Source organism: Artemia franciscana, chromosome 5, assembly GCF_032884065.1.
Source record: "Artemia franciscana chromosome 5, ASM3288406v1, whole genome shotgun sequence".
NCBI lineage: Eukaryota > Metazoa > Arthropoda > Branchiopoda > Anostraca > Artemiidae > Artemia > Artemia franciscana.
In genome coordinates, this window is record NC_088867.1 from 8,561,720 (window position 1) to 8,580,762 (window position 19,043).

General features: G+C 32.7%; 1 protein-coding gene across 2 annotated transcripts in view; it reads left to right on the plus strand.

Moving 5' to 3' along the window:
• The first annotated feature begins 915 nt into the window (after positions 1–915).
• LOC136026951 (uncharacterized) overlaps positions 916–19,043 on the plus strand; it is a 59,323-nt gene continuing 41,195 nt past the window's right edge. Inside the window, exons 1-3 of one of the 2 annotated variants that reach the window (XM_065703811.1) lie at positions 916–1,065; positions 11,027–11,690; positions 15,795–16,066. In XM_065703811.1, coding sequence (XP_065559883.1) covers positions 11,089–11,690; positions 15,795–16,066 — 874 coding nt within the window. In that variant the 5' untranslated portion in view covers positions 916–1,065; positions 11,027–11,088. The remainder of the gene's footprint in view (positions 1,066–11,026; positions 11,691–15,794; positions 16,067–19,043) is intronic. The other variant, XM_065703810.1, reaches the window with a different exon arrangement.

Genomic DNA, 19,043 nt, shown 5'->3' on the forward strand with positions numbered 1-19,043 from the left:
CTCTCTTTGGGGTAGTTGGGGGGGGGGGGGGGTAATTCTGAAAAATTAGAAAAATGAGGTATTTTTAACTTACGAACGGGTGATTGGATCTCCATGAAATTTGATATTTAGAAGGATATCGTGTCTCAAAGCTCTTGTTTTAAATCCTGACCGAATCTGGTGATATTGGGGGAAGTTTGGGGTGGGGAAACCTAAAATGATGGAAAACGCTTAGATTGGAGGGATTGGGATGAAACTTGGTTGGAAAAATAAGCAGAAGTCTTGCATACGTGATTTACATAATTGGAACGGATCCGCTCAATTGCGGGGGGGGGGGGTAATTCTGAAAAATAAGAAAAATGACGTATTTTTAACTTACGAAGGAGTGATCGGATCTTCATGAAACTTCACATTTTGCAATTCAAGATTGCATTTTAGAAACTAAATTTGTTTCTGATAATTGGATTCTGCAAACTTAACTAGCTACTTTCCTAGGCACAAAGAAGTATTACACTGAAATTTTACCCCAGGGCTCGTAAAGGAATATGTCCAATCTTTAAAACAATGCCCTAGCAGAAAAAAAGTGAAGCACCCAACTAAACTAACCTTTTTAGAGTTACTGAGGATTACAACCAACCTATCCAAAGGTGATTTAAAACTATTTCTTCTTAAAAAAGCGTATGCATTAGAAAAAACTTTAAGGCTTTAGCTTATTAATTGTAAGGATTTTGCTCAGAGCTTGAAATAATTTGAAGCTAAAAATCCTTTCGCCCTTTAAGGAAACGGCTTAAGTATTTGGCCATTATGACCAAATCCTTAAAGGATTTTTCCAAAATCCTATGCGTGTAAACTTGGCATTAGTTCACAAGTAGGGATTTTTCTTCCGACCAATATTGAATTAAGGATTTCAGGATTTGATTCTATTTCATGGATTTCAGCTTTGAGCAACGAATTTGAAAATTCGCTTTAAAGTTGATGTTATTTCTTTTTGGGTAAAATTCTAGATGACAAGCTCTTTTTTAAAGTGGAAAGAAGTTTAGGAATATGAATATAAGTGATTCAAAACCTCAAGGATCCCCTAAGAAGGTATTTTCAAGGGTCATTTATCTATTTATATCATATATCTAGGCTATTTCCTAAATTTAAGGAACACCCTTTTAAATATATATAAGATTCAATGACTAGGAAAAGGTCTAGAATAGCATTTCTCCAGAAGGAGACATGCTAGAACCAAGAGATAAAAGGTAAAAGGGTAAGTTATTTCTTTTTGGGCCAAATTCTAAAGTGGAAAGAAGTTTAGGAAGATGAATATAATGGTCATTTTTCTATTTATATCATATATCTAGGCTATTTCCTAAATTTAGGGAACACCTTTTAAATAGGCTATATATAAGATTCATTGACTTGGAAAAGGTCTAGAATAGCAGTTCTCCAGAAGGAGACATGCTAGAACCAAGAGAGACATTTTGACCTTGCAAAATTTATGTGAATTTTTATTGTTCTCTTGGTAGCCTACAATTAGGCTATAGCAAACAGTATCACTGGCTTTTGTATGAAGTGAATATAGCCTACCACTCAATGCCTTTATTAGGCTATGCTCTACAATATAATAATGATTCTACCAGAAATTCAGATTTAAGTACTTTTTGACACAAGCAGAAGATCTATTTTACAAGGTTTCACTTTTATAACACAAATATTTTTAAAGGTCAGGACCCTCTAGAGGGAGAGGGAGTAGAGGTAAGTGCTTCAAAATACCTTCCCAGGACATACTTTAGCTTGTAGACCCATCCTTAACAGTTTCATTTTCCTAACCTAATCCCTTTCCAACATAGCAAGAAGTCACTAAACTAGAATTATACCTAGGAAACTGAAGATTAGAAATGGTAAAATTTTTACTTTCTAATATTCAGCAAGTTTCAATGAAGCCTAATCTCATTAAGACCTTTTTTTAATTAGCACCAAGATAATTTTGATAATTTATTTTATTTTGGTTTTATTTGAAACACAGCTATCATATTTGAATTGTTGAAAACTGTCACATTGTGAGCTATCAGATGAATTGTAGAAAACAAAACCATAAAAATGGGCATAAAATTAGCAGTCTCAAAATATCTCTCTTTTTGTTCTAGTAGGTCTTCTTCTAGAGAACAACTATTCTGGTCCTCTACCCATAACTGAAGTAGAGACAATGTGAGGACACTGCTCTATGCCTTTTTATGCTCTTTGAATGTATAGTGCTCATCTCACTTGCAAGTATAATTTAGTGAGGACCTAAATTATATGAATGGAGACCTAATTTCTTCATTTTGGCAAAAGAAACAAGTTAAAAAAAAGGGGTTGAAAACATACCAAATGATAATTAAACAATTTCTTTCCAAGTCTCATATGCAATAGCCATTAAATAATAATTGTCAAATTCAATAAACTTGAAAATTGGTCTAATAAATCTCTTTGCACTACTGTTTTGGACATTATTATCTTTGTGAATGATTTTTTAATCTGTTAATGCCATTATACCTACTTCTGATTTTCAATTAATTTCAGATCTGCTGAATATTGAATATTTAAGATGATTTGTCAATACAGAAAGCAATAAAAATAAACATGATAATTACCTTAAATTGTGCTTGTAAGCAATAAGGTGAAATTGCACTAGTAGATGTCACTACAGGTGATTATCTTAACACAAGTATGGTCAGGTGGAAGAGTAAGACATGTTAAAGCATACCAAAACTAGTCTAGCTTTCCTCAATGCCATTCACTATACTTTTACTGCAGATTTAGGAGCTTCTCAGTCTTGTTTCCATGGTTTATTAGGCCAATTGACATTCACACCTTTCTTGAATGTGCTGATAGATAAAGAAGTAAAAGTTTTATCATTCAGAAAATTCGAAAGTGACAGCACCCTACTTGAAAAGAATGTAGTATGGTGCAGCATCTTCTTGAACTGAATTTTGCCTATATTTAGCAGCTATTACTGCAAATTACCTTAAATTGCAGCTAGGAGTAATTGAAGTATTTATCCTTGTAGAGCTCCAAAATGACAACTTGAGTTGTATCCAAAGTTCATTAGTGACAAGGTGCTGTTCCATGTTCAGTAGTGTCCCAATTAAGTGTATACTCTCTAGGGGACCACTCAGCATCTAGCATTTGTTTGAAAATATCAACAGATTCAGCAGTAACTGCTTCATTAGGTAGTTTTTTTCTAACTATTGGCAAAGTTTGATGTAAAGAATTGAGTGGAGGCTCTAGATATTGTAGACTGCTTGTCAAGTTTCAGGTGATGACCTCTAGTTCTTGAGTTGGTACCAACAGTAGGGAATAATGTTAGGAGAGTATAAGCCCTCAAAAACTTCTAGACTAGAATGGCATCCCCTCTGTTTCTCCTGTAATCCAGGTAATCCAGGGCTTCTTAAACTTTTGTGATTCCCAACCCTGTTCATTTTTGCAAGTTTCTTAACAACCCCAACAAATATAAAAAAAAAATAAATTAATATTTTTTGATATAAATAATTAAAAATAATTTATGAAAATATATAAATTTAGAATTCGTTTTGAAACATATAAAAATCTAAAATTGAAATTTGCATAAAATGTTATAAAAATGTTTTTATTATAGTTTCAAAAACGAAAGTGGATTCTGACCATCTTAATTCTCTCGAATATATCTAAGTAGTTGCGTGGTAAATATTAAATTAAAGTTTGTGTTAAAAATTTAATGAGATGGATGTGCCTGTTTTTTACTGCATAACAAATCAAATCTTGGTTTAATGTTTGAAACTGCTGGACATAAGACCTCTTCAACATTTTTTATTGCTGAACAATATTGGGATTTAATGTGTGTTAAAGCTGAGAAAGTAACTTCACTTAAATATGCAGTGTTGAATGGCAGAAGTACATTTAACGCCATATCCGTGATTGTGGGAAATTCAGTTCTAGTTCTGATCCAGAATTCAGTCAAAGGCTTTTTTTGGAAGTTTTGTTTTAAGTTTGAGTCACAGGAAAGCTCAGCAAATTCCTTTTGAGCTTGAAGTGGCAGATGATCAATCTCACTTAAGCCAATCCAAAACAGCTTTTGAATCCAAACTATTTTTTCGAAATCAATATTTAATATAAAATATGTCTGGAACTGTATTTCTAGCGCTTTTAAGTGATCTACAATAGTTTTTGCAATAAAAGTTTTTCAATGAATTTTCTCTATTACAAAATTGTTGACACTGGAAAACATTTTGAACAAATTTTTTTCGACCCTATTCTCCCAAACACTGATCTTTTTAATATAACTTTCAATTTTATTTTTTGAAGTAAACATATTGCAATTTTTTCCTTGAAGAGACAAGTTAAGATTGTTTAACTTTGCAAAAATATCTGACAAATAACACAGCTTGGATAGCCGCCAGTCATTTTGAAAAAAAGTAGCAAATTCACATTTTTGTTCCATAAAAATATTTCGTTCCATAAAAATATTTCGATCTTGTCCTTTTATAACAATAATCTTTTTAAACTTTGGCCTCTTGGCAACCCTTACAGAGATTTGAAAATAAGCAAATGTTAAGGGCATATCTCTTAATAAAATTTATGACCTTAACAGCATCCTGAAGCATATTGTTCAATTCTGGTGCTATCAATTAATTAGGAAGCACCCAAAGGATTTTTACATGCTGGGACTGTAAGGTCCCGTCAGTTGCAAAAGGGTTAAACTGATTAATTCGGATATAACATGCGCTTTGTTCACAATCATACAATGGCTAAATGGAAATAACACGAAATGTTTATATAGTTTCTTCAAAATAACACTTATAAATTTGTTGATAATATTTATCAAGATTAATTCAGTTTTAAGAGATTGACAAAAATAAATCTACATTTGTTATTATTTTCTATAACATTTCTGATTCATATTAAATTTATACAAGATATTATAATGATCATAATATAAATGCTGGTATAAACAGTCTTTCCAGACCAGAAGATTTCATGATATATTTATCTACAATGATTGTTATTTTTCTTTATAACAATAATTTTACAAGTTAAAAAATATTTTTTGTTAAATTGTATTTTATCACTTGCGACCCCATAATTTTGCTACGCGACCCATAGTTTAAGAAGCCCTGCTGTAAACACATGTTGAGAGATTCAGCTTTGATAGTCTTACTCTTATAGGAAAGCTCCTGCATGCCAGATATCACTTTAGTGGCATGTCTCAGCACATCTTCAAGAACTTTTATGTCTTTTTTAAAATATGGGAAGGCAAGAGATATTTCAAGTTTAGGATGCACAAGTCCCTTATATAGAAGACTGATGACTTTAGGGGAACAAGTGGAAATAGTAGCCTACACATAATCAGTCCCATTGTTGAACTAGCCCCAGCAGCAGACCTCTTAGCATGGGAGCTGAATTTTAGTTCATTGTCAATAGTAACACCAAGATCCTGTATTTACAGAGGAGAGTAGGTGGCCTAAGAAAAAATAAGAGCAATAATGATTCAGATTGTCAAAGTGAATTGATATGGCACTTGGCAACATTGAATTAAAGAAGCCAGGCCTCAGACCATTGACTCAGTAGTTGAAGATTATTTTTTAGCAGGGCATGATCTTTGCAGGACAAAGCTGGTCCAAGAAGCTTCAGGTTGTCTGGATAAAGAGTTGATTTACTGTTGATAATGGAAGGAGCATCATTGATGAAGATATTAAATAATATAGGACCCGAAACACTTCCCTGCAGAGCAGCACTCAGAACATGCATAAAGGAAGAAAGAATATGATTACCAGTCATCAAATAACTGAACACATTGAGATCACAAATAAAGAAAATCAAAGATCCAGAGCAAGGATTTCTCTTTAAGCTTGTCTGCACATAATTTATATGTAAGTCACTTGTGACAGACTGCTGCTTGTGAGTCAGCTATGGCTGATAGTCTTTGTATTTGGGTCTAGATAGATCAGGTTGGTTTTGTAAAAGTTTGTAGGTGATTATTACATCTTTTCTTTGACTCCTGTAAGTAAGTGTGAGTGAATGCAACATTTTCAGTTTTTGTTGATACGGGAGCGTTGGGACAACCAATGACAAGTTTTGTTGCTTTCCTTTGCAGTTTTTCCATTGGAGTGGAAAAGCCTTAGTTTTCCACTTCATTGGCAGCCTTAGTACCTTCCATCATCACACAAGAGGACAACTCCAAGAAGCTGCCAAAGTTCAGCTTCTTATTAAGAATCTGTCAAATGTGCTTCTGAAAAAGAATCAAAAACCACTGGAATCAATTGATGGACTCAACTATCAGCACTGCCTCCATCTAATCTTTCAAATATAAACTTTGACAAGGAGTGGGAGAAGAGGCAGTGGCAGTTTGACTAGGAGTCATCAACTCAAGAGCACTACCAGTCCAGAGGACCTTAGAACTCTCAAATAGATTAAGGTGATTAAAATAAAGTGAAGTTCTTTCTCCTTTGATGACTAGACAGGCTACTGTAATGCAATATTGGTAGTAAAAATGACAATAGATCAGGTGTTGTAACTGACAATAGATCAGTTTATCATCAACAGTGATGCTAAAGTCTCGTTCTTCTGTTGGTGAAGGAATCCATTGATTTGCATTGTCACCCTCCTTTAGAAAATGTGCAGTGTGGTGGATGCAAGAGCCAAATTGGATGATGATGACTCTAAGCTATATTGAAACCTGTGCCATAAGGATGTCAAGGTCAGTTTAGTGAGCATTGCTACTGTTAACATCATGGTATGCTGGACCTTTTAGTTTTGTGTCATCAGCACTAAGGTTGAGTTTATTTTTATTTTTTTTCTGGTGCATCATGTAAATGGTGAATAGGACTGGTGCATGGACTGTTGCTTGGGGTGTGCTGCTGAAGGAATGCATCAATTTGAACAAGTAGATATGTCCTTCTTGTCCCACAATAGTAACAGGTTGAATATAGTCATTCAGGATCTCAGTAAGCCAATTGATAATAGCTTTGTGCGGCCCTACTGCACCACATTTGACCTGGAGGTATGCATTTACTAACTACGGAAGTCTTTGACTCTGTCAATAAGTCTTACATCAATGGAAATGTCTTTCTCCAGTATGGCTGTAACATAATTCTAGGCATCTGGCAAGTTTTCTTTTGTTGAGTGACCAGCTCTAATCCATATTGTCCATTATAAACAATCCGATTGGCTTTTGGTGATTTCTGTGGTTTAGGATTGCTTCCATTATTTTGGAGATAACCAAGTTCAGGCTTACTGACCAGTAATTTTTTGCTTTATCTTTATTTTCTTTTTTAAATGAGGGATAACATGGGCCCGCTCTTATCATTTAGAACTGTTGATGCTTGCAGTGAACATTGCAAAATTTTGGTGAGATGTTTTGAGATAATTGATACTGTTTCTTTCTTTAATCTAGGGCAAATATTATCTGGTCCTTTAGTTTTGTGAGGGTTTAGCTTTTTAACCTTTTCAACCATAGATTTGGTACATTTCTGGGTCACTGCTATCCCCAAATCTAATAATGTTGACTGTTTGTGCAGATGCTCTCTAGTGATGAAATAACCCTGTTCAGCACCATTATTTTTTAACATACATTGCAATGTTTGAAATTTATATACAAAATTCATTAATCTTTAACTTTAAGATGTTAATATTTATTGCCTTTAACTTTTGTATCACCCACTATAAGTTCATCCATTTAACATATAATGTTATTTCTGTGTAGCACCTCATTTGTCACTTGCCCAGTTCCCTTAATATTGCTGTTTTTTTTATGAAATTCCTCTGAATGACAATGAAAAAGATTGCACTTTCTCATCAACTCTTTTTTTCCAGAGTGATTCAGTTAGAGGTTAAGAGTGTCTTATGATAATATTTTATGTTTGTAGATAATTTGAGACATACATCATAATAGATGTAAGAAAAGTGTGTAAATCTGTAAAAGTTACCATTGTTGTGAGTATTGTCATTGTTGATGTTCAGAGAGAGGGGGTTTACACTTTAAGATATGATTATTTTAATGCAGGTTATGAATCTAAAAAGAATTTTATATTGTCTCTTAATATTATCATGAGCTAAAAACTGTTCAGGTGTCTCCAGATTTAGCTTTTGAGTTTTAATGAGGTGTAGGAAGAAATTCTTCCCATTGGTGAGTAAATGTTCTGACAGTAGAGGAAAGCCTAAGCTTCCACGTCAAGTATTCCAAGTAATTCATGAAAAAAATAATCTTCAGAAGTCATATATTGAATCGCATAATAACAAAAATAAGCGACAACAGTAACAAAGTCAACTGTACAATAATGATAAATGGTCTGCATACACAAGAACAAGTAACAGGGTTACTAAGCTTCTTAGAGCCAATTGTGAAGAGCTTGAGATGTGTATTATTCAATCTAGTACTACATCACAAGAAATATTTTGGAAGCATGTATATAGAAATAAACCAAACCTGACACCCTGTATATCAATATTCACACATCCAACTACACAATTAATAATAATTATGAAAAGGCTCACATTTCTAATCAGACTTTTGCTTGTGTTTTTGTTAAGCCAAAACCAATACCCTCACATTTTGAAATACTGATAACACCACCTGAAACTACTTCACCGTTTAATGGTTTGAATTTTTCAGTAATTGAAGTGTTTAATATTCTTGAAAAATTAAACACATCAAAATCCCCAGATCTAGATGGATTTGCAAATGAAATGATTAAAAAATAGCTGGGGAAATTGCAGGGCCACTTACTTTCATATATAATTTATCTCTTACACATGGGTCATGTCCCTCTGGCTGGAAGAATGCATTAGTTAAACCCTTTCATAAAAAGGGTTCCAAATCAGATTTTACAAATTATTGGCCAATGTCAATCCCATCTATTTTTTTTTTTTTTTTGAGTGATGGAAAACTGATTGTTACACCCTGACCCAACTTCTTGAGGTAATTGTTGACTTTCAGGGCATTGCAGACCTAGGTATACCATTTGATTGTGTTTATATTGACTTTTCAAAGTACTTCAATAAGGCTTTGATACCCTTACTTCTTTGTAAATGTGCTATGTATAACCTAGGAATAAGAACAATTTTGCTCATAGCTGATCATCATTCTATACATTACTAATTCTGTCTGGTACAGACAGAATTATCTCTATCTTTTGTCTGGTACAAATGTCCCTTCTGGAGGAATGGTGTGAGACCTTGGTATCCATTTCAATGCCCAACTAAAATTTAATAAGCATTTTTCAGCAATCATGAGAAATGTGAACTACCATTTATTGTCTTTGAAGAGAAGTTTCAGAAAATCCAATCCTTGAAATTTCCGTTTGCTTTAGAAGTCTCTTGTTTGCCCACTTCTTGAGTATAACACTTCCATCTGGTTTCCTGGAAATGTAATGGATGAGAATTGCATAGAAAAGGTACAAAGGAGGGCGTCAAGGATGATTCCTTACCTCCAGCATCTTCCCTACAAAGAACAACTCTCTAGGCTTGGTATTCTGTCATTAAATTTCAGACGGTGTCGTGGTGACCTTATAAACGTGTTCTGTATTATTAAAGGTATAGATGACCTAGATTTTGACTCATTTTTTAAATACAACCAGCAAACACCATTACAAACTGTACCCCCTAAAATCAAATAAGAAAATAAGGCAATGTTCATTTTCCAGTAGGGTCATTTCACCTTGGACTAGTCTACCTGTTGAAGTCGCGGAAGCAGGAAATGTGCGGATATTTAAACGTTCTTTAGTGGAGACACCTTTCTATTTGGGAGTTTTTAATGTTTAGTTATAAGTTGATCTTTTGGTTATGAGTTTTTGGTTATGAGTTTTTGTTTGAGTTTTGAATTTTGGATACAAGTTTTTTTTCTGCTAACATATCTTCTTCTAATATTCATAAGTATTGCTAGTGTTGCTAAAAAGCTTTTAAATTCTGAAGTAGAAAAATTATGACTTTATTTTGTTCTTTGAATCCTTGTCTGGTTTCATCTTCTCCTTTTTCTTGTTTGTGCAATCGACTGTTTTGTTTTTAATATAGCCTAATTATTACTTTGTTACATTCTCTTGGGTTTGTTCCATTATTTTGTCTAGTTTTTGTTTCATTGTTTCCTTATCTGTGCATGTTATTTTTTTAATTTTTGATATCTCAGGTTTTGTTTTCTTTTTATTTGCATATGTATTCTGGTATTAATTATCCAACTGTTACTCCATGTTTAATGATGTACAAATTTTATTGATTATAATCTTATCCTTTCCACTGCATATTAACTACTTCAGATATGCTGCTTAATTTTTTTTCAATGAAAAATCTAATGAAAATCTAATCAAAATTATGCCTTTGCTCCTCAGATATTTTGTTTTTCACTTCTCAAAAGCCCTCCGCCAAACTTCATTCAAGGTGGTTGAAGAGGAATCCCCCCCCCCCGTTTAATTTTCTTTTATAGTTCATATAATTCCTGTAAATGCTGATAGTTTCATCATTATTTTATTGTAATGATTTTATTCATTTAAACATTTTTGACCTTGGTTACAAAAAGAACAAAACGGTAATTAAAATCTGCTAGTCCCCCTCCCGTAGACATTTTGACTAAAAATTCCCCTGGAAATGAATCCATTGGCAGTTAATTACTCCAAATGTCCATTTATAGATCAAGGAAATGTATTATCAATTAAAAAAAAATACTAACTTATTATTTAGTTATACTAGTTTGTTGCTAGTAAATCTAAAATTAAAAACTTTTGTTGTGTTTATTTATTAAATTTAAGTGATTACATGCCAAAATGCTTATAGTTGTAAACGCATAGGCTAAAAAGATAAAAGAAAACGCACTTTTGAAAGATATTATTTTTGGAATGTTCTTAGAAAAATTAATAAAATAACTTGATATTTTCGTTTTAAATTAGTGTGCCAGAACGTTTTCAAGTAATAATAGTTATAATAAAGGAAATATATTGCGTTCCAAATATTAAGTATTTTTTTCATAAAAATATCTTTTTGAGAAATGTATTTAGAGCATAAATAAGAAAAATATTTTAACAAAAAGGGAAACTATGAAATTCTTTTTTTTTTTAAGGAATTGCAGAAGCCTCAAAACTGACCAACATATTATTGAAGCTTAGGACTGTACAACATAGCATGGTACCACTTGGACAATATGCTGTTATTGCAAGTTCTGTTTTGGCTGCTGCAGCTGTTCCATTTGGATTTTTTTGGCCGATTGTAATTTGTTCAGGAGCTATTATATGGCTCTATAAACCAGTTTTAAGTGATTTGATTCAGTCCTTAGGTGATGTTTGGATTCAAGCAAATCCAACTAGGAGTAGTGCAGAAACACTAACATCATTTCAGCAGGATTTGTCCAACAAGTCTAGTGAAATTTCATATTCAAGATCTAGTTTTGTTGACTTAAGAAATACACCAGCTTCTATATCTAATGGGATGTATCCTATTTTGCCAAGACTGGATAGTACCTATATGCCTCTGAGCAGGATTGATTTAAGCAGAAGTCACCCTCAATCTAATAGAGTCCCTATGGTCAATCTAGATACAGTCCCTCCAAATCAAGGTGGCAATATTGAGAATAATGATCATGTTTGGGAAATTCATCGTGCTGCAATGAACAAAGGAAAACGCAAAGAACAGAGGAAACATGAAGGAAACCAAACAATGCCTGTTTCTGATGTATTACAGGTCCAGCATGAATTTGTGAACAATACAACTATTTCTTCTTTTAATGGGTAAGTTATCTTCTTAGGTAAGTTTAATTAAAGGATTAGAGGAATACAATCAATGCCAAAAAACAAACAAGGAACTTTTGAGAGAGAAGACCAATCTTTTTTTAAAAGCCAGAATATCGGGATTTACATGTATTTGGCATAAACTTCCTGTGGCGGGATGGAGGGGTCCTTACAACAACTTGAAGTTAGGATATATGGTCAAGCAAGATAATTAACATATTGCTAGAACCAACAGGTGGGGAGGGGAGAAATTCTACCCACCCCCATCGGTAAACTGCTTCACCGAAAAATTGCTCCATGAATTTTCTTTGTTAGTAGTCCAAATTGTGTTAAATACTTTGTCCATGTTTTAAAAACTCTATTCTCTTCAGAAAAGGAGGTCTCGAGTTAATAGTCAGCAGGTAAGGGTAATATACATTCCCTCTTCGCTCATTGTCATTGTACAACCTGAGGATTTGCAAAACATGCAAAGGCTCTTTTGTAAAGAGGAATTTTTCTAAGATTGGTTTGGCAACACTCCCTCCCATCCTACGTGTGCTTAACACACTTATGAAGCAGCAATCCACTATGTCATTATTAAATAATTGTGGTTTTATGTAAGGCCTTGGTATGAGCCTATAAAAATGTGAAAAGAAGAGGAGGAGGAGATAGTGTTAAAGAGTAACAAAGTTTACCCATGTTCTCACTGACATGATTCACATCAGCTAGACATTAAATAAAAAGAAGTTACTATATTTTATAAAAATCTATGAAAGATAATTATCATTGTAATAAACGAAGCTAAAAAGATTCATTTTTACTTTGGAACATTTTTTTAAATTTTCCCAATGGGTTTTATTAAGTTGTGGTTTGTTGAAAGTACTAGGGATTCAAGACAAAATGGGGCTCAATATTATTGTTAGAATGTATTCCAAGAACCTTATTGAAGAGTAATTTATTCTATATTAGTTGCAGCAAAGGGTTGAGGAGACAGTTATACTTTTTACAGACAGGCTGGTCATTCACCAATTGACCAGTCATTTTTACTGACTCATTTGGGTAATATTGTTATTAAAATAACTTTATTTTTTGTTCTTTGCCGTCTTCAATAATTGATTTTACATCATATAATTAATCAGACCAATTCCCCTAATGTAAAAAAATATTGAGTCAGTAAAATAATGGCCTCTATTTTACCAAATACAATTTTTTATCCGACAGCCTGAAAATATTTGGGGAAGGGCGTCCCCCTCCCCCACATATGACGTTCCTAGCGATAGCTGTAATACATAATACCTGTATCCTTTTGCGATCGAGAACTCATCCACTGGGCGTAAATCATAAGGTTTTCTGTCTGAGGTACCTTCAAAGGACATTTTTTTTTCTACTTTAATTTCAAAAACAAGGAGTCAAATTCTAAGTTAGAACCGAGCAAATATAAGACTGACAGAGCTCCTTACTCCAGATAGGTAAGCAATAGATTATGTAAAAAAAGTTTTCAAAAAGTCATCAGCCCCTGTTCACAAAAATTTGCTAGGCATACATCAGAGGGTTTTCCAGTCTGAAGTACATTTACCTGTATGGACTTACGCATCAGTGCAGCATTACTTTCTCAGAAACTGGGAAGCCTACGATATTGTTTATTTATTCTTTTAAATTGATTGGCTATCTCAGAATTTGTATTTGATGGCCACTTTGCCCTCCATGGGGCAATATTGTGGTTTGTGCCACAAAATGGCAGACAACGCCACTTTCTTGTTGCACAATCTTTTTGGTCACTTTAAAACTGCTCTAGAGCTTTTAATTTCCGCTTGAATGAGCCCCCCTAACCTGATCTTCCAGGACCAATGATTTGGTATAATCACCTTTTGGGAACAAAAAAAAGAAAACACACATCTTTGTATTTCTGTTAGGAAAAAAACCAAACTATGTTTTTTTGTTTTTTGTTTTTTTTATAGGAGTAGGCCTGCGTTTTCACACAAAGGAATATGTAAACACTCTTATAGGCGTGTTTTGAACCACCACAGTAGAGATTTCTTTGATATAGCGAATCTAATAGTATAATTTTCATTAAAATCACTTGCCTTTTTGATGGTGTTTTCCACATTTCTCGAAAATGAGGCTGATTTTCTCATGTTTGTAGCATTTGTGTGTAACATTAAGATAACTGAACTTACTTAGAATTAGCATAAAAGACAATTATCTGATGTGTTAATTGTTATAGCAAGTTCCCTGTTTTAGAATTTATGTTACTATTGGCCAGAGTTGCTCCTCACTTGCAGTTTGTTATCATGAACTGTTTAATTTATGCATCACATATTCTTTATGTATTTTGGAATATATGTAGAATATTTAAGAATCCTTTCTTTTCTTCATTCTTTTTATTTGTCTTAATTTCCCATTGGCTGCTCAATTTCACATACAGGGAGAATTGTCAGGGGGAATACGCTCGACGTGTTTGTATGTACTTGGGGAGCAGATTAAAAATTTGTGGGGTTGCTGACAGACGAATTTTTTCCATCTAATTATCTAACAAAATCTTTTTAACGTCCAGCTCCTTTTTATATTAGTGTTTTCACACGAATTTTGTATCATTTGGAGGTCTTTCCCCTTATCTTCCATCTTTCAGAAGAAAGATAAATCCAAATAAACAGGGAAACGTCCTGAAGACAGCAGGAAAAGAAACAGTTTTGTAATCTTTAAAAAAAGATACTCGGATTGTTTTGACTTTGTCATCTCATGTTATGTATTGAAAGACATTGTGGATTTTGTCACGGTTTTATGTCTTCCATGTGTATTGCTCCGTGTAAATAGTATACTAGATAATTAAATAATATGCTAAAATCCATGGAGCTATACAAAATTCTAGCCCTTTTGAGGAAAGGCATATCAAATAATTTTTCGTATGAGGGGGATGGGGCAACAAAACACAAACAAATGCTTGCATAAATTCTGTTTGAACTAAAGATTACAAATTTGTCATGCCAAAAAATTCCAATCTTGATTTTAGGTCAGCTTTAAGTTGCAATATAATTGCAGTAGCTTGGTTAAAATTACGAAGGTTGATATATAGTCGATATATTACTGGATATATCCAGTGGTTGCTGATGTCCCTTCTCGTACCTGTGTGGAAGACTCTCCCTCAATAGAAGGTTAGACCTGTGACAACATAAGTACAGCATTAAGTTTCTATACTGCTTGAAATCATTCTAAAGACAGGCTATATATTACGAATGACTTAGGAAAATGATATTCATCAATGAAAATCTAATCAAAATTATGTCTTTGCTCCTCAGATATTTTGTTTTTCACGTTTCATATTCGTTTTCGTGTTTTGTTGTTTTGTTGTGAGGTATAGGATTTGGTAACCCTCTTAAAACTGGACCATTTGTATCACTGTACTAATTAGCTAAATTGAACTTGAGTAGAATGAGCAGGTCAATAACCAAAAGCAGGTATTATGTAGCAACTTCAACTTCAGGTAGCAGGAATTCATCATGGTCTTTCTTTCTTTCTTTCTTTTTTGTAAAGCTCCTGAAAATCTATTTTTCCTGAGATGAATTTTTAAATAAAACTTTGGAGTAGACTGGAGTATGCAAAGTTTACCCATGTTCTAACTAATATGGTTCACATCAGCTAGACATTAAATAAAAAGAAGTTACTATATTTTATAAAAGTCTATGAAAGATAATTATCATTGTAATAAACGAAGCTAAAAAGATTCATTTTTACTTTGGAACATTTTTTTTAAAATTTTCCCAATGGTTTCTATTAAGTTGTGGTTTTTTGAAAGTATTAGGGACTCAAGACAAAATGGGGCTCAAAATTATTGTTAGAAAATAATTGTTTAATTATGGACTGGATAAGACATTAGTTGTAAGCTCAACTTGAGATGTTTTATAAACAACCTTAAACAGGCTCTTTTAATAAAGACTAATGACATTTTTGGTCCAGTCGCTAAGTAAATAAGGAACCAATTGAAAATGGCCATTGAAAATTGGCCATTCAATTGGCCAATTGAAAATTGGCCAATTCAATTCTGGCCAATGAAAACGACAACCCTGTAAAAGTTGTTTTTCTTACTAGGAAAAATGTTCACTTACTTGGTTCTTTTTTTCATTTTAGAATAGCTTCTGAAATTAGATTAGACGAGGCACCATTGCAAAGACCCAAAAGACCTTTTATTCCTGACACTGACACTTCAACTAAACGAAGTAAAGTTGAACGCTATGTGGAGTTTACATCAAAAGGATCAAAGAGGTCTTTGGAGGAGGCAGAAGATTCCCAGAAGGAAGCCAAAAAACAATTTGTAAGAACCCCAATCAAAGTGGATGAAATGACTGCTTCTCTGTCTTCATCAACGCGGAAACCTGCTCGTAAAGCAGAAATTTCAGAGGGTAAATTATTTATTAATCTGTTAAAAAAGCAATATTACTAAGCTTAAGATACCCACAGAGACTTTAAAAAGACAGAGCGCAAAGAAAATCTGTAGAACAACTTCATTTATTATCTATTTCTTTAAAAGTACGTTTGAGTTTGCCAAATTTTAAATAGATTTTGTCTGTATTCAATACCAAACGAAGTAATTGAGAAGACTAGAAATTTCTAAAAAGAGGGTAATTAGATACCAAAATGAAATATAAAAAAATTTCACCCAGATTTATTTTTTATATTTGCTTTACTATCATTCTGTTTCAATCCTTTTTTCTCTTATTCTCGTAAAAAAAAATCTGAAACAATGAAGGATCATTGAAAATCTGAAACATTAAAAAAAGGGTTCATGTACTTGCCTTTTTTAGGGGGTATCAAATACTTAACAATTGTAAAAACTAAGTTCTTTGTTTTAAGACTGCTGTATATAATTTAGGAGAAGTCACAAAATCCGTGAGTTTTAAGTGAGCTTGGTGAAAAAAGTGCGCTTTTTGAACTTGAGAATTTGGATGGTCTCGTCAAAGATGTAGTGCTACCACGTGTGCACATGGGGCTGTAAGAGGGAGAATATAATTATGTACTCTAAAAAGTGTGCGATTGTCCTTGTTCTACTAAAAATTTGTAGCCCAGCTGTTATGCTTCATGGACCTATAATAGCACCTTTTCTAAAAGCTAATATATTCAAATTTGTATTTTATGGTAACTCCATTTGCTAAGATGAAATATAACCGCTGTGAATACAAAAGCGCAAATGCCTACAGAATAGTAAATTGTTAATGCACTATAATATAAAAGTAATTACCATATATAATATAGTATGAATATTATATTATCTTATGATATTATGAATAAGAACATGGACATTCAATGGTTTGCAGAAGGTGTTGAAAATGTTTACCATGAATTTCGACATGCCAATTAGCAAGTCTGAAACAGCGTATTTTTGTATCATCTGGAGGTATCTTTTAAGCGTTTCTTGGGATTGTTCATTGACCAACAACAGACATTTTGAGAGATCATTTGTAATACAGTTGCCTAAATAGGGCAAAATAAAGTTCAAGTTCAAGTTCCTTTTATTATAAATATCCATCCATTTATAAACAAAAAATATCCCAAAGGGCTCAATGGCCGTTATTTGGGAAAAAAAAAACATAAATAACTATTAAATACATTCACACTTAAAATATATTTAAAGTCTACTCACCAATCCCCACCCGAATACAACTGATCTCCGCACCACCTACTTAAAAAAAATATATATATATATATATATATATATATATATATATATATCTATATATATAAAAATAAGTTGTCTGTGTGTGGATCTGTGGATGGATCAGGTGACGTCATGTTTGTTCGCATATGACGTCTGAATTATTTCACACTAATACAAAAGAAGAAAAAAACTAAAAAAGGTAAAAACTACAAAAAAAACTAAAAAGAAAAAAAAAACTAAAAAAGCTAAAAAACTAAAAAAAAACTAAAAAAAGGTAAAAATCTAATAACTAAAAAAAAACTGAAAAAAATAAAAAAGGCAAAAACTACAAAAAAATAAAAACTAATAAAAAAACTAAAAAAGCTAAAAAACTAAAAAAACTAAAAAAAACTAAAAAAAGGTAAAAAACTAAAAAAAACTAAAAACTAAAAAAGAAAAAAACTAAAAAAAAGGAAAAAACTGAAAAATAAAAGAGAAAAAGAAAACTAAAAAAATATGAATAAATATATATAAAAATAAGTTGTTTGTGGGTTATGTCTGTCTGTCTGTCTGTCGAGTGACGTCGTGTTTGTCCGCATATGACGTCTGAATTATTTCACACTAATACAAAAGAAGAAAAAAAACTAAAAAAGGTAAAAACTACAAAAAAAACTAAAAAGAAAAAAAAACTAAAAAAGCTAAAAAACTAAAAAAAACTAAAAAAAGGTAAAAAACTAAAAACTAAAAAAAGGCAAAAACTAAAAAAAAACTAAAAACTAATAAAAAAACTAAAAAAGCTAAAAAACTAAAAAAACTAAAAAAAGGTAAAAAACAAAAAAAAACTAAAAAAGAAAAAACTAAAAAAAAGGAAAAAACTGAAAAATAAGAGAAAAAGAAAACTAAAAAAATATTAATAAATATAAAAAATATAAATATAAATATAATATAAATTAGCAATCAACAAAGCACCGAGACACAAATGACGACCGGGACACAGGGAGTATAAATGACGACCAGGACATAAGTAAAAAAAAAAACTAAAAAAACTAAAAAAATGGTAAAAACTACAAAAAAACTAAAAACTAATAAAAAAACTAAAAAATCTAAAAATCTAAATAAACTAAAAAAGAAAAAAAAGAAAAAAGGAAAAAAATAAAGGAGAAAAACAAAACTAAAAAACGAATGTATATACAGACCGGGACACCGGGATACAAATGACGACCGGGACACAGGGAATATAAATGACGACCGGGACACAGGGACACAACTACAATGGGGACGCCGGGGGGCACAGGGGGATATAAATGACGACCGGAACACCGGGACACAAGGAATATAAATGACGCCCGGGACACTCAAAGAGAAATCACAGACTGGAACACCGGGACACAAATGACGACCGGGACACAGGGAATATAAATGACGACCGTGACACAGGGACATAACTACAAAGGGGACGCCGGGGTGCACAGGGGGATATATAAATGACGATGGCGACTCAGGGAATGGTCGATTAGCAATCACCATCAACAAAGCTCAAGGGCAATCATTAGAATCATGAGGTATAGATCTGAATACGGATTGTTTTCCCATGGACCATTATATGTTGCATGTTCAAGAGTCGGTAAACCTGACAATCTATTTATATGCACAGACAATGGGACAGCAAAGAATGTTGTATATTCGCAAGTTTTACGTAGTTAAAAACATATATATATATACTACACAATGGCGCGTAACTAATA